Source organism: Aythya marila (assembly GCF_965140915.1).
Source record: "Aythya marila genome assembly, chromosome: 3".
NCBI classification, from domain to species: Eukaryota; Metazoa; Chordata; class Aves; order Anseriformes; family Anatidae; genus Aythya; species Aythya marila.
This window is the reverse complement of record NC_139044.1, coordinates 9837909-9853598: the sequence shown is the minus strand read 5'-3', so window position 1 is coordinate 9853598 and position 15690 is coordinate 9837909. Positions and strand designations below refer to the sequence as shown.

The 15690-nt window shown below is 41.2% G+C and overlaps 1 protein-coding gene and 1 long non-coding RNA gene across 3 annotated transcripts in view; one reads left to right on the top strand and one right to left on the bottom strand.

Moving 5' to 3' along the window:
- Positions 1–8045, bottom strand: part of LOC309876769 — a 148784-nt gene extending 140739 nt beyond the window's left edge. The window contains exon 1 of the long non-coding RNA XR_014317251.1: positions 7992–8045. This is a non-coding gene — a long non-coding RNA (uncharacterized lncRNA). The remainder of the gene's footprint in view (positions 1–7991) is intronic.
- Positions 7006–15690, top strand: ETAA1 (ETAA1 activator of ATR kinase). Of its 2 annotated transcripts, none has more exons than XM_082757451.1 (6): positions 7006–7227; positions 7934–8071; positions 8344–8420; positions 9971–10089; positions 10441–12542; positions 14483–15690. In XM_082757451.1, the coding sequence occupies exons 1-6, from the start codon at positions 7017–7019 to the stop codon at positions 14596–14598; spliced, it is 2763 nt and encodes a 920-aa protein (XP_082613577.1). In that variant the 5' UTR covers positions 7006–7016; the 3' UTR covers positions 14599–15690. The 2 variants fall into 2 exon arrangements, with proteins under 2 accessions (XP_082613577.1, XP_082613578.1); XM_082757452.1 differs by lacking the exon at positions 7006–7227 and adding an exon at positions 7631–7804.

Genomic DNA, 15690 nt, shown 5'->3' with positions numbered 1-15690 from the left:
TGGCTGGGACTCACAGGACGTGTGCCACAGACTCGGGGTGCTGGGGGGGGAGCTGGCCGCTAGGACATGAATCCCCAGCACCCCAGTGTGGCAGCTGCGTGGATGCTTCCCAACACAGCCCACTAGTCCCACATTTTGCAGCCCCCCAAAGATCCCCTATAAATTATCCACATTCAGATTATCCAGTGACCCCTTCCCCACGCCGACACAGCTCCCATTCCTGTCTTGGGACGCAGATCTGGTTTTGAAGGGTTCCTTGAACTTCCTGACACCTGCACGGGATTCAGTGTTACAGATCAGGCTGGACACAACGGTATTATTTACTTGTGCAGAAAAAAGAAAAAAATCCAGGAGGGTGTAATGGTTTAGAAGCAGGCTGTGCAAACCAATTCCACAATGAATGTATTTCACTTTGATCACCCCTTCTAGCCCATAACAGAATTGAGGCAGTATTTTGTTTTGCAGAAATTAGTACCTTCAAGACCTGCAGTGGATTTATTATTTCTGCTAGAGCTTGCACTTCCTTTCTGATCCACTGCTGTAAAATCCAGAGGGACAGAACAGCGCAGAAAATTACTGCGAAGATGTAGTGTGACATAGGAAGAGTCAGACGCGTTATGTGTGAACAATATGACAAAAGGAAAAGCCATCTGAAAATAAATGAAAAAATTAATAATCAAAAGGGTGTCTAATTCTTATCTGGGCACTTGTTTGCTCACTCTGTGAATTAGGACCATCAGGCCATGGTGTGTAAAGCTGGAAGGGACCCTGGGCCCAGAATTCAGTCCTGCTTGAGGGAACTGCCAGAAATGATGGTTCTGGGGAAGGATTTTAACTTCCCTCTCACTTCAGTCACACAACTACAGCTCCATGACTTAAGGCCAAAACTACACATGTGCCCCAAGCATGGTCCTGTCCCTGAAACAACCCGTAACGGCAGCTAGCGCACACAGGGCAATGGTCCTGTAACGTGGGCATCAGAACTGGCCAGAACCTCTAACCCATTACACACAGATGACAAAAGTACTGCTAAAAGAGAATAACTTCCAATCACACCAACATCAAAACAAGCAGCAGTATATGCTGCACAATAAGTCACAGATGCACATGGACCTTCGTTGTTATGCATTTCCATGCAAACTGTGGCTTATACTTACCAGGATATAGGCTCAATTGATAATGTATAGAATCTATAAAAGGAAAGCCCCCCCCCAAAGCACTTTGGTAACAGGTAACAGGAACTGTTTTTTCAACTGCAAGCTACAAACACTTGACATAAAAATAGTCTATCTAGAAATCGCTGAGTACGTCACAGAAAACCGGAGAATGACCGCACTTGGAGAATTTCATACTAGTTTGATCACTGATTCTTCAGTAAGCTATTTAGGATCGCAGGGTAAACATTCTCCTGGAACAAATGTATCAATCAAAAGCTAAGCCTACTTTAAATAAATAAGTTCTACAGAATGCTTGATCAAAAAGCTGTCTTCTCTGGCCATCGACTGCTTTGTGCTGGGTAGCTGCTGACTAAATACTTTACTGATTTATACTGCATCATATGACTTTTAGCAAGCCTAGATCTCCAAATACAGGTCAGTTTTTGTCACTGATGAAAGAAATCATCTACAGGATACAAAGTAGATTAATACATGTCAGGTTTCCCAAACAAGCCAGAAACCTATTCCTTCCTATTCTTTAAAGAACCTTAGAACTTGTTTTCTCATATGGGATAAAAAAAATCCAACAACTAAGAGAGCAGAACAGAAAACCTATTTCTCATTCCTTGATAGCCTGGAGCTGTGAAACAACAGGATCAACAGATTTAAAAAAAAAAAAAAAAAAAGAGAGAGAATCTTGCTGCTGTAATTTATATGAACATTTTTTGATCCTACCCTCATTTATATCTTCTCTTCACATATAAGCAATGAGGTAGCAGAGGGTGCATCTGAGCTGGGAGATCACCCTAGCTGCATGTCTTCCTTGGTAGTGAACAATGAGAGCAAAGACACGAGCGAAAAATACTGAAAAGCTCTGAAAGCTCCATGGGCAGCAGAGCCAGATGTAGCAAACAGGTGAGCAGAGAGGCACGGCTGCCTCGACTCCTCCTGGTTGTTCTTTGCTGCAAGCCCATGCAGCATGAGCCAGCACAGCTCCAAGATACCCAGATTATTGCACCCGCTGCAGAGAGAGAAGGCAGCGAGGTGCCTGCCAGCAGCACTGTGCTGAAGCTACCTGGCCCAGCTAAAATCTTAGGCAGAAGTTCTACTAACAGTGGTCTCCCCAGTCTTGCACAACCATGATGCATCTCCTCAGCATAGCTCACCCTGAGCACCCTTGAAGAGCTGTGGAGTTGAGGCTCACTGCAATGAACTCCTAATAGGATGCCCTCCTGGTGGCTAGCACCAGCTTTCAGCACAGGGCCCGAACCTCCAGGGCTCCCTACAGCTGCCTGACCTAATTCTTCTTCAAAATGGGCTGGCCCATTTTGGCTGACAATTTCCTTTAAATGCCCAGACACCAAGCAATGGAAAATTTCCTTTAAATGCCAGTTAATGAGCAATGGAAAATGTCATCACGATGAAGTTATGCAGGTACTTAAGTGCTCTGCTGGATCAGGCCTTTGCGAGCTATATTATACTCACATTTGACTAGATTTTCTGAGTGCGATAAATAAAAAAAAAAAAAAGATAAACCTCTACAATAAAAGAAGAAAAAAAGGAGATATATGTAAAATTTTTAAAGCTTCTATGGTTCTTGGATGGCATGGTGGAAAGAAAGAGGGAAAGAGAATGCAAAAGCATAAACTAGGCTATGCTTGTGTAAATTACTCTGACATTTAATAACTCTCTACTAAAAATTCTCAAGCAAGGCTACTTCAGATATTTTAAGGTCATGTATCATTTACTGTCTAGGTCAATTTATGCATCAGCCAAAAGCGCTGCAAACCCTTCTGGACAGCACTTTGAAAATAAAGGTATATGTAACTGTTTGGGCCATATTTTCCTCACCGGTTTCTGCTCCGTGAACATTTCACCTTGGAAAATTAAAGTAATAAGTGAAGTCAGTATGATATTTCAAGGCAAGCCAAGGACAAGCTTTACAACTGTGCTATCAAAATGCTATTAATAAAAGCAAAAATACACGCACGATGCCCACATTCCCCTATGGATGGAAAAAATCATTGTCCATTAAGTTAACATTTCAGATACCCTCTCAGTTTTTCCTAAGGTCCCAAAGAAGGCAACAGAACACATATCTCTTTCAGTGAACTTGCATGAAGTATCTGCTGTCATGTAGTGCTCCATTTTAGTAAACACTCCAAGGCTTCTTAAGAGAATATATGGATGAGCAAGATTTCTGAGGGGAAAAAAAAAAAAGTGGAAAATTGTGGCTAGAATTTTCTGCTTTCACGGTAAGTTTTATACAGGTGTCTTTGTTTATTTTTCTTTGGGTCCTGGGGGTTGCATTTATATACGTGTCTTACCTTAAGCATCTAAATTCACTTCTCTGTTTGGATAGCTCCCCTCCCTGCTGCATCCCACGACTCCGTGGCTCTCCCCAGCACAACCCATGCTTCAGCACACATACTAGCATCTCCTTTTGCCAGGCGTGAATGCCCTTACACACCAGGTCACGGCTGCGTGGCATGAGGCGGTGCTGCACAGAAACATCCAGGCCAGCCCTGAGTGGACAAAGCTGGCTAGGACATTTCAAAACTACCTCGTTCGGTGGCCCCTTGCATACCTCTGAGCCTCACTGAGCCATACTCTACAGAAATCCATGACAAAGCTGAGGGCAGTCCACTCAAGGAAGTATGGCCAGAGGCTTTTGATCTCGGGGCCACTGACATTTCTTTGGGATGTCTGCAGAACTACAGGCTGAATGAAGTTGTGCTATAAACGCAGATACATCTTGCTTTTGTAGACGTCTGGTTTTGTATTTTGTTTTTGTACACAACCGAAGCAACAGACAGGTTCTGACAGGTGTAATAGCCCACGGCTTGCCTTAATGCCTGCCTTGCCAGCAGTCACACTGCAGAGGAAGAGGAGAGACCATGACCTATTTATCTGGTTTCCTTACGTACGCAGAGCAGGTGGCTACCCAGCTACATACACTCTTTAACTGTTCCTTCCCTAGGAGAAAACTCATTTATGCTTAAAATACATATTGAGTTGCAGAGTTTGTACCCAAACCATTTTTTAAAACAAATTATCCAAGTAACATATGGCTCAGGAAATTTTTATTTCACCTGGTCTCAGGTAATCAACATGCATACACACATTCTCATTTGAGACAAGCTATGAGTGCGTGTCTGTGTTTTGTTTATCTCTTTTTCTGTGCTTGTAAGCACTGAAAATAAAGTAGAAAAAAAAAGACAAGTAAAGACAAGAAAAATATGACATGAAAATATAGTTTGGAAACACACAAAAGCCCAAGATAGTTCACTGAAAATGTCACAGGGCATTTAAAAACATCCTGGGAAAAAGATATTATTTGTCAAATTAAATTAATTATTTATAATAACTTCCGTTCTCCAACAAATCCTGATATTTCCACTATCATCGATTTTCCTTTTTACCAGCCCCTGACAAAAATGAAAGATGAAAGTTACAGAATGAAATGTTATGGAATGAGAGTTACAACAAGTAACTTCTCTTTGTTAGTTACATTAATGTGATGTATGAGATACTTTGAAAAATCTCGCTAATGATACATAGTCTTCCCAACATAAAAATGCTCACTTTAAAGCTCTGTGCTCAAAGGATTTTAGAGAGGAGCATTTTTTCACTCGTTTCACTTCATATTCTCATTACACTGATGGTTATTTCTTAGGAAACTTCTCAGATCTTCCACATTTATTTCATTTAAGATCTTTGTCTCATAAAATACAGGAAAAAGTTCTCAGGCAGTTTATAGAACTATTAAAAACTGAACTAACTTTATTATTCATTCAATCTCCTCCATTATTTATCCCTCTTGATTTGAAAGTAGGACTCACAAGTGCAGCACTAGGAGTTTGCTGCGAGTCCCTGGAACGCAGCCTCACCACAATTAGCCATTGATCCAGCTGCTCGTACCATGACAAGGGAATGCAAACTCCCTCCTCCTTGAGGCTACAGCTCCACAGAGAAACCCTTCAACATCACAGACTTCCACCACATTTCTTAACTTAATAAACAGCATCAGCTCAGAGCGAAGTTCTTGAGCTCCAATGAAATACCCACACTTTTATTCGTTAGGAAAGGGGTTTTCTTCCATCATGTACCTGCTGTTCAACTTTTCCGTAGAGTACAGGTTTTTGTTTGATTTGGTTTGGTGTTTTTCTCCCAAGTTTTGGAACCACGGCTTTGCATATGCTTAAACTGATGTACCAACATGTTTCATAGAGAAGTAGCCACACATTTAAAATGTATTTTTCAAAATGCATTTACTGTACAAGTAAAATCTCGCTAGTGAGTGAAAGACCCGTGGCAAATATTCACATTTTATGAAGGAGGTTCGTGAACAATAAGCAGGGAGAAAAGAAGAAATCAAAGCGAGCACTGCAAAATTCACAGCACTTGGTAAATTTGACAGATGTCACTTGATTTTCATTATTTTTGACAGTATTTCAGACTACACTTGCTAACATACAGGAGCATGAAAGCAGACTGCTTCACAGTACCCAGCTGCTAACTGGACGCTAGGAAGTCGTAGAAGACACCAATATTTTAGTAGCATTTTTTAACAAGTGTGTTAATTCTAATGCCTCGTTATCCTGCAACTACCACTGTAAACAGAATCTCTCCTCAGCATCCATCTCACCTGGAAACAACAGGGAAAGAAATCTATGTTGCACCTAGGGCAGAGAGCCCAGGTAAGGCCATTTTTGTACCTGCATGATGCATCGCAGCTCTTAATTACTGTCTTGCCAACCAGTGATCATACGCACACATATCTTCACCGGGCTTTAGACCAATGCAAAGATCTGCCCGTGTTGGTGTGAGTACAAGCCAGCAGCCACGCTTCGATGCTCAGTGATGGATTCTGGAGCCTAATTCTAGATCCATTTGTTCAGGCTGATCTCTGAGTTACATTTGATGGTACGACATAAACAAAGGGATTACTCAAACGTCACAACTTTCTGTGATTAACTGTGATACTTTAGCCATGTATGTAACAATTTCTCTGTTTAATACATAGCACTTAATTTTTTCCTTGTTAAAACGTCTTCTATTGGCTTAATTACGCTCTTGAGAACAGAGAAGTGGAAAACCATATTGCTTGCCTGAGGCCTTGGGCGGAACGAGGTTTCTCAACTCAGGGAATCCATTTTTCGTGACTTTAAAACTCCTTACGCTCCTGATCCTAGACCAAAATCCACCGCTCACGCCTTAGAGATGAAGTGTGACCCCGAAGTAGTCCAAAATGATTACATGAAAACCAGGCAGGCGACCAGCACACATGCAGTTGTCTCCTTGACCTGTGTAAGCAGCTCACTCCTTGACCCGTACACTTGGTAGATGTGTTTATATGTTTCATGAAGTGGGGTGGGGAGGAAATATCCACAGTGCCACACGCCATGTGCTTGCGTTTACACTGCCTGCAGTATCGCTGTGGGGTCAGAGGTGTAGGGGCAGGGTCCCTCAGGGACCTGGCGGTCAGCCCTTATCTACCCACTTCGCCTTCTGGAGGTCCCTGCGTGCCAGCCCAGGGCCGGGCTGCAGGGGCTGCCTCTATTTTTTGGTTTATTTTCGCCCTGAGGCCACCCCGCAGGGACAGGACGGGGACAGGACAGGCGCCCCCTCAGCGCCCCCCCCCGCTACCGTTCAACGGCCCCAGCGCGTGCCTCAGGCACCTCACGGCGGCTGCGGCGAGGCTGGGCGGGGCCAACCCTCCGCTCCCGCCCCCTCGGCGCTCCGCAGCCAATGGGCGCCCGGCGCGGGCGGCGGCGGCCAATCGGCGGCGGCTGGCTGGGATCCCCGGCAAAATGGCGGCGGCGGCAGCGGCGGCGGGGCGGGCGCGGCGGCGGCGGGATGCCCGGTAGCCGGCGGCGCGAGCCCTGCCTCAGGCCGCTCGCCCTGAGGAGGCGCAGCGGAGGCGGAGGCGGCGGCGGCCTCGAGGGGCTCGGCCGGCGGCCGGCGGAGGACGGAGCGGCGGCGGCGGAGGGCGGGGCGAGCCCGAGCCCGGCTCCGGGCCTGGGTCTGGGCCTGGCCGCGGGGGAGGCGGCGGGGCGCGGCGCTGCAGGTACCGGGCGCCGAGCAGCAGGAGCAGGGGCTGCCCCCGGGGCTGGCCGCGCTGCTGCCCAGGGAGGGGGGGCCGCTGAGGCAGGGCTAACAGCTTGAAAATGGTTCCCGTAGGCCTGCACGCCTGTACTCGTAAGGGCAGGGTGAAGCGTCTCGGGTTGGCTCACCGAGAGCCCCGGGGATGCTGCTCTGCAGCTGGAGGCTTGGTTTTGTCAGGCCGACCTGGCAAAGCCCCCATCGGGGAAGCGTAGGCAGGTGGGGTGTGACCCACGGTGCTGCAGGGGCCCGCAGAAGGTTTGACTCAAACCAGAGTCTGGGTGAAAAACACAGAGCAAATCAGAATGCAAAACACTCTCCCCTATAAGCATATATACTCTTATTTTTGTTAACATACACTAAAGCCAACGCTCCCCCCAGTAGGATAGACGATCTTCATCCTTAGCACCACGATGCCGAGCATACAGCTGTCAGCACCCTGTAACTGTTAGCTGGGGTGACATAACTGACAAAGATCGCATCAGACTTTGCAGCAAGTGCAGTTATGAAAAATACCCTTCTAAGCAGAGGAACCTCGATGAGTATGACCTTCATTTTGATTCTTAAAAAGTTCCTAAAGCATCATTTTCGTGCCTTGCCCTGTTCTATCTTCTAAGCTATTTCAGGTTTTCATTTGTTGTTTAACAAAGATCATTTTTCTCTTTACACAGAGCCATGTTTACATAAAACTCCAAAGAGATCACTGAGTAGGAAATCCAGAATACCTACCTTCAGCTCTCCTGTTAATGACACTGACATACAGCAAGAAATCTTTTGGGATCCTCATTCGCCAATTGCACGCGGACTCGGTAATATTAACATTCAGACTTCAGGGTGCCTGTTTGAGGAATGCAATTGGAGTTATCACATTTATTGAAAAAAGGCCTCCTCCTGTTATGATAGCAGTTGGGGAATCCAGAAGTAATTAGGTTGCTTGGTTTGGTTTTGCTTTTATTAAAATCCCATAAATTCTTAAATATAGTGCTGCATCAAGTTCTGATCAGCAAGTGTAATTGTACGCTTTAAGATGCAGTGCACTTTATAAATTGTAGTGTTTTTCAAAGTTGTTTTGTTTTCCTAGGCAATGAAAAAAACAAACGTTCTACCAGGAGATGTGCAGTTGAAATTTCAGAAATTGTTAATCGTATTGCTCCTCAGGTAACTGTGACTTTCTAAAACAATGCTCTTTATATGCAGGAATCAAACAGGGCAGTGCCACGCTATTCACTTTTAGTAAAGACTTAACTTCAGTTACAGTAGTCTCTCTTAACATGGTAAGAAGAATTATCAGAAGTGTGCAGAAAACTAGTAACGTGTTTATAAAACTGGACTGAATTAAAATCATAAGCATGGCATTTGACTCATTGTTCTTTCAAGTCAAAGATGCTGTAAAAATAAAGTATGAAGAAAATGGACTTGTGGCAGCTGTGTTTAGAAAGTTCTATCTTCAGAATGTAGTTTATTACCCCTGATCTCTGGAAATCTATTATGATTTATTTATCCTTATTAAAAGGTATAGTTTCATCATGTACTGGATTTACTTGGAAAGTAAATCTGACAGACTCAGATGAGAAAGTCCATAATAATATAAACATAGTGAAGTTGCATCATTATTCTAAATGATCTGCCTTTTTACCCTAAGGTCCATGCTCTTGATGTCTCTCTTCTGCTGTGAATCTGATGTCCACAGCATTAAAAGTGAAAATAAGCTAGTGTTGCAATAGCAGGCTTATTGTTTGTTTTTTATTAAGTGCAAGAGCAGAACTTGTCATTCCTAAAAGAGCTCTGTAGTATTCAGCTTGCAAAATATGCCAGAGCTAGTATTTAACAGAGCTAGTTAAATGTATTCACTATTTTGAGTATTTGGGAGAAATGGAAAATCCTTGATGAGGGATGCCGCTTCTTTTTAAAGTATGACAGCCCTATCATGACTAAATAAGATCATACTGGGTTTGCTGCTATCTGTTGCTTGTCTTATTTTTTTGTAATATAAATTAAAAAAAATAAAACCTACCTAAATCTACCTGGCAGTTAAAAGTTCTAATTACTTTTGCTGGCTTAAGTGCAGTAATTTCTCACATCCAACATTTTGCTCTGTCCCTCTGTACGTTTTATCATGGCAATAGAGTATCTCTTAGATTTGGGAACTTAGAATGCAGCCTGAACTTTGAAGCTCTGAAACATCCTCATTCAGTGTCTGAACTTCATTTGTTTCTGTTTAAAGGCTTCTTGGATAAAATAGTTGTAATGGAAGAAGTCAGAATTTTTTCCAGGAAGCATACAGAATATGATTTATATCAAATTCTCTGATCTGTTAATGCTGCTCTAAGTGGATAAAGACAGGGTATCTCAAGTAGCTCCTCACTAGTATACGGAGGTAAACTAATCACAGCTTGTAATGTGAATATTGCAAATTATGTGTAAAGTTGATTGGGGAAGCAAATATAGTATTAGCTTTGAGCACCAAAGTAAAATTCAATTATTTTAATTGAAGTTCCTGCTTTAAATTGATATAATTAAACTGATACAACTATCAGTAGACAGTGTTGCAGTAATCTTGCTTAGCTTGTATTGGTTTAGCTCCTGTCTTTGGCTTTCAACAGATTTGATCCAGTTTAATTGGTTTAGCAACTTTAACGCAGGGTGTGTGTCTAGTCCAATCTTTATCTGAAGTCAAATTGCTAAGCATTACAAATCTAATCATTCAGGATGAAAAAGCAGCCTGTAACGAAGGCTCCCTTTTAGGGACATGGATTGGGGAGGATGCTATTCCCTGTACACCTGGAGCAGTAAAAGTACGAGCTAGGACAAAGTTAAGCTGTACAAGGTAAGTTACTGTTTGGTCTCGCCCATCACTGCTGGGTTTTTGTGAAAAAGGGTATGTGGTGGTCCATTATGTATAGTGAGCCATGTAATTGTACATTAGCATACAGAATGCTTTTAGCTTTGCATTTGCTATCTCTTGCTAATGGGGTAGTTATCGTTGGGAATTATCAAAAGGATTGCATGCTGACTGCACTGAAAGCAGTAGGATTCGCTCATACGCTGTAGCTTGGTAACCTAGAGAATAAACAGCATGTAGGATGGTGTAGTTGAAGTTGGAAAAACTTTCTCAGTAGATCTGATTTTTTTCTCCGTTTTTTTTGTTTGTTTGTTTGTTTGTTTTTTTTAAATCTAGAGATCTTAAAATAAAAAATCCTGAAGAGGAGCTCATGAAATTGGCCAAGGAATTTGATAAAAATCTGGTAGAGCTAGATGCTGTTCAGGAACAAGAGAAGCTTGGCCGTGGCTTTATCCAGACTGCCTCAGATTCTTTAAAAAGTTACAAAGATGAAGTAAATAGGAAGAACCTGAAATCACTCCTTAGTGAAGTTTCTGAAACAGGTGCTGCTCTGTCCCTGAAACCAGTTGCAGAAAGCACTGGCATCACCGCTGCAGAGCCCTGTCTGTCTAGCAGTCAAAACTCTGTAGACCTTGAGGCCGAAATAGCTCTTCATGCTCTTTTTGATTGCTCTACCCAGAAGTGTACTGGACAGTTGAGCCAAGGACTATCAGGTATTTCTTTAAATAATAGTTTCCATGAAAACAAAAGGACACTGGAGGAGGAACACCTTCCTGAACAAATTAAAAATACACAACATGGTAATTCAGATGCATGTCAAAAACATAGTCTCTATGCACTAGGAAGTGTGAACCAGACTCTTCCAAAAACGGATACTAACACACTGACAAAAAAAAATACTCCTTTGAAGAAACAAGTGGTGGTCTCCAGTAAGCCTGCTGGAGTAGTTCATGATGATTTTGATGATTGGGATACAGATTTTTTGGCAGATGACTCTTTTGTGATGCAAATAACCCAAAATCCTGAGTTGATTAATACTGAAGAAGCTGCAACAATTCCTATAAATACTTCTGTGCGTGGTTTCAGCGATGCTGGCAGAACAAAGGAAAGAAGTAGCTGCAATTCAGTAATTTCTTTGGAGGGTGTACACAAATCTAAAAGTTCTCAGTTTTCACCTTTGAAGCATCCTAATAAAAACACACACAATGTTGCAAAGTCTCTTTCTTTACAAAAGCCATTTAATAAGATGGAAAACTCAAAGACGGCAACCACTGGTTCTACTTGGAGAAGTGCCCAGAACAATGATTTTAGCTATATTCCCGTTTCAATGCAATCTCAAGTGAAGAATGGAAATGAAACTGTTGAGCCTAAAGGTAACCCTGTTCTTTTCCCATCAAGACCTAATCCTCACAGACCATGGACTGAAAAACCTGGGAGTAACTTGCACAATATTTTCTGTGAATCAGCCAATATTTCTACCAATACTAAACCTAGTGATGCAATTAAAGCGGTTAACCAAGCTAATACAGGTCATGTAAATCCAGTTGAAATACCAAAGAAAAGTACTCCGTCATTTGATGACTGGAATGAACCAAAATTCTCTGATGAGGTTTTGGACATGTTTTGTGAATCCGATAGTCTGTGGGATGCAAACTGTGAGGATGATGAATTGTTGTATCAAGTATGTGATGATATAGAAAAGCAGACTCGGAGCCAGGATGCTAAACAAGGAAATGAAAGAGCTAAAACTGTACAAGGAGCCAGTAATCTCTCCAGAACGAATGTTGACAGTGGCTTCACAGCATCTAAACAAGGACTATCTGATTGCTTCGTGGCCCAAAAAACAAATGCAAAACAGGATGGGTTTTCACTAAACAATTCCGGTAGGAACTTCTCAAGGGTTACATATGGACTGACTACAACAGGGCAGACCGTGAACTGTAAAAATGTTTCAAGCCCTCTATCAATGATCTCGGGTACTTCTATGGACTGTAAATATACACTATCTAAAAACTATCATCAAGCTGCTTCTGAAGATACTACAAAGAGTATTTCAGGAAAATGGTACAGGTCAAATTCTGTGCCAGCAAGAGAGACTCATTCTGAAACAAGTCCAGCTAACACAATAAATGTTTTTAGTAGCAAAAGATTAGACGGCCAAGATCTCTTAAATAATGCAGGAAAGACAACAAATAACAATTCTGGTAACAAAACATCAGCTGTGCCTTCAAAATTTAAGTTCCGAAAGACTAACAGTTCTCAGAACACTCTTCATGTAGGCTCAGAAAATCCAGGGAGTCATTCTGGCATTGGAATTGCCCCGCAGGGTTTGGAAGGAAGTAAGAATCAGGTGCATGTGGCTTTGTACAGCAAACCTGAGAATACAAAACCACCTTTCAAGAGGCACCTTTCAGAGTCTTTTGCACTGTCTACATCAGGTATGTGTCTTTGTTCCATTACTGCTACACCGTTTTTGTTTTTTTACTGTAATCAGAAAGTCAAAGGAGAAGTTTTTACCATATTTCAAAGTAGGCTTCAATGTTCATCTGTTCAGTTTAGGTGTTAGTAAATGTTCTAACGAGAACTTGGAGGTTGTTTTCTCCGAACTAAAATCATCCTGACACATCTCTTGAATTCTTGTAGTTAGGGACTTCACTTCCCCATCTTCATTCCACTTCTCAGAATACTTCACGGTCTCCATAAATGCTCAGAATCATTAGGATCAAGTACACCCTGATGCGGCAGTCAGCATACCATATTCTGACCTGCTTAAAACTGTTGATACACGGTAAATGCTGTAGTGCAAGTCAGTGCTTTAATTTACAGTACATTTTGGGAAAAATAAAAACAAACAAACAAAAAAAAGCCATTAACAATTACTTTTTCAGCCATGATTCATAAAACCCCAGTTAATGATGGGGCAGGGAAAGATGGCAGCAGATGATATGGGATGCCAATTCCTTTTTATTAGTGTATACCTGGAAATTGGAACCTCAAATCGTTCTGAAAGTAGGTGTGTATTGTTGTTTGCTCTGTGAACAGAATTGCCAATGAAATACTCTTTGTGATCAGTCTAAACACTAACACTTCATTTAGCCTCGCAGTTGGTCATTAGTCCATCATCTGTATATTCTATGCACTGATATTACTTGCTAGGGAAATGCAGACAGTCAAGTTTCAGTCAGTTCTTGTTTTTATTTGACCTAATTGCTTGGTGAAGTACTAATCAATATTCATTTTGATAAAATAGGCCTTGAAATTTAGTGTACTATACCAACCTCCATTCTCAGGAAGCACTGTTACAAAACCAAAAAATAATTCCTGCATACCACCAGCCAGCATTACCTAAAGAATCAGTATTTTATCTGTTTTGTATCCAGCGTAGAAACAAGTAAATGGAAAGTAGCTATTTTGGATGTCAGGTGGGGAGGAGAGGAGAGATAACTAGTCATTCTGTGGAATGTTTCAGAGAATAAATGAATGAAATAGAAAGTACCTGATAGCATAGATTCTATTTTAAGAGAAACAACAAAATTCCTCCCTCATCTTAAGTTTTTTTGGAAAAGGACCTTGCTGTAACAAAAAGATGGCCATTAAGCAATCTCTTCTAAAACTAATACAAAATTTGTCATGGATATCTGTAATTAATCTTTTTTTAAGAAGCAAACAGGCCCTTTTTTTTTTTTTTCATTATTTACCCAGTCTGAAAGGCTACTTATTAAAAATAGATTAATTGGAAATTGGTGCATAAAAACAATAAAATACTTGACGTGCAGAATGATGGGAGTCTTCCTGTTGGATCCAATGAGGTCAGGATTTTATTGTATGGGAATTTATAGTTCTGTAACACAACATATAAAATATTACGTTTGGCTATCATGTTCTTGTCTCCTTTGCCGATTTTTATTGCTACTTTTGACCTTTTTTCAACCTTTCTGGTTTTATTTGTGTGACACCTGTACTATATCTGACCCCTGTGTCTATACCATCTCCGTGCCCATATCTCTACCTAACTCACTAAATTGTAGAGCCCTTTTCACTCTGATAGCCTTAATTTTCTTAACCCATTGCCATCCCCTGTGTTGACTCCTGATGTCACAAGGTTCACTTGAAGGGCAGCCAAGTAAAATTTCCTTGAAGCAAATGTCTGCATCCCAGTACTTTCATTGGGAGGCAGTAATCACTAGCACTACAAAGGTCATGCATCTTATACCCCTTCCTGCCTTGGGGACAGGATAGATGAGCCATTTTTAACTTGGGTGCCTCATATGTCAGAATGGTGTGCTCTTGCCATATATCTTCAGCCACCGAAAACAGATGAGTTAAAATACATATTGAACAAACTTGAAGGCTCCTAATGCATGTTTTTTATTTACAGTGGCTGCGGTGGAACAAAAAAACAGGAAATGTTCTCAAGAAGAAATTGAAAGAAAGAAACAAGAAGCTCTTGCACGAAGAAAATCCAGAATGCAGGCATTCTTAAAAGATGCTTGAGTTTGACAGGAGTTACCAAGTTTTGGGGAGGGAAATATTGTAATGCTGGAAGACTTTTTAAAACTGTGTTCATGGCTACTGACAACAAGCTTTGCTTATTTCCTGATATTAAAAAAAAAAAAAATCTTGATCCTGAACCACAATTAATATTCTGGTGGTATTTAGTCTTATCTAAAAAATACCAGTGGTAAAATTCTAGTCCCAAATATCTTCAACATAATGAAGTTCAAGATTGTACTGAGTTCATGTTCTGTTATGCATTGAAGTTGTATACTGTAAAAATCATGAGCACGTGCAAGCATTTGCAGACCCAAATAAGCAGAAGGCTTCAAAAACAGACTGTATGTATTTTGGCTGTATTTCTCTTATTAGGAGTATCTTAATCTAAAGGAAGACACTTGAGCACACATGGACTAAACAATGTTTGCTTTCAGGTAGGTGAAAGTTCTAAAGTTTTGCTTTAAAGGAAGTACAGAAAACATCTGTCATTGGGGAAACTATTGGAAATTAATAGGTTTTAGAAACCTTGCTCAGTTTGTGTCTGTTACCTTAATTCTTAAGGTAAGAATTGTACATGATGAAGGAATAATTTAATATGCAAGTTTCGTAAAGTGAAATAACATCCTGGAAAGGACATTTTTGTTTTTCATTTCCTCCACAAAGAATTGGAAATATCATAACTACCAAAATTAGACCACCTTTTTCTAACCAAGTATTACCAAGCATTTTTTTTATTTTTTTTTTAAAAAAAGGAATCCCATGTCATTTTACCAAACTGTAAGCAATACAAAATATACCAGGTGAAATGTCAGCAACTGTGAATCAGTTTAGTGTTATGGGTTATACATATTTTTCAAACTAAAGGCTGTTAAAACATAATAATGCAAGGTCATGTCAGCTTAACGGGGGCTGATAGAATTCTCGATGTGATAGATGGGTGCAGAGCTCAAACTGCAAAAAGTGCCTGTGGGTAAGCTGCAAGATATTTTTCAACTGAGAAATGCCTATATGTAAACATGTGACACTATGAAAAGTGACTGTGATTTTTCTTTGTAAATAAATAACTTCAAAATGTACCAAAGGCTAGATGAA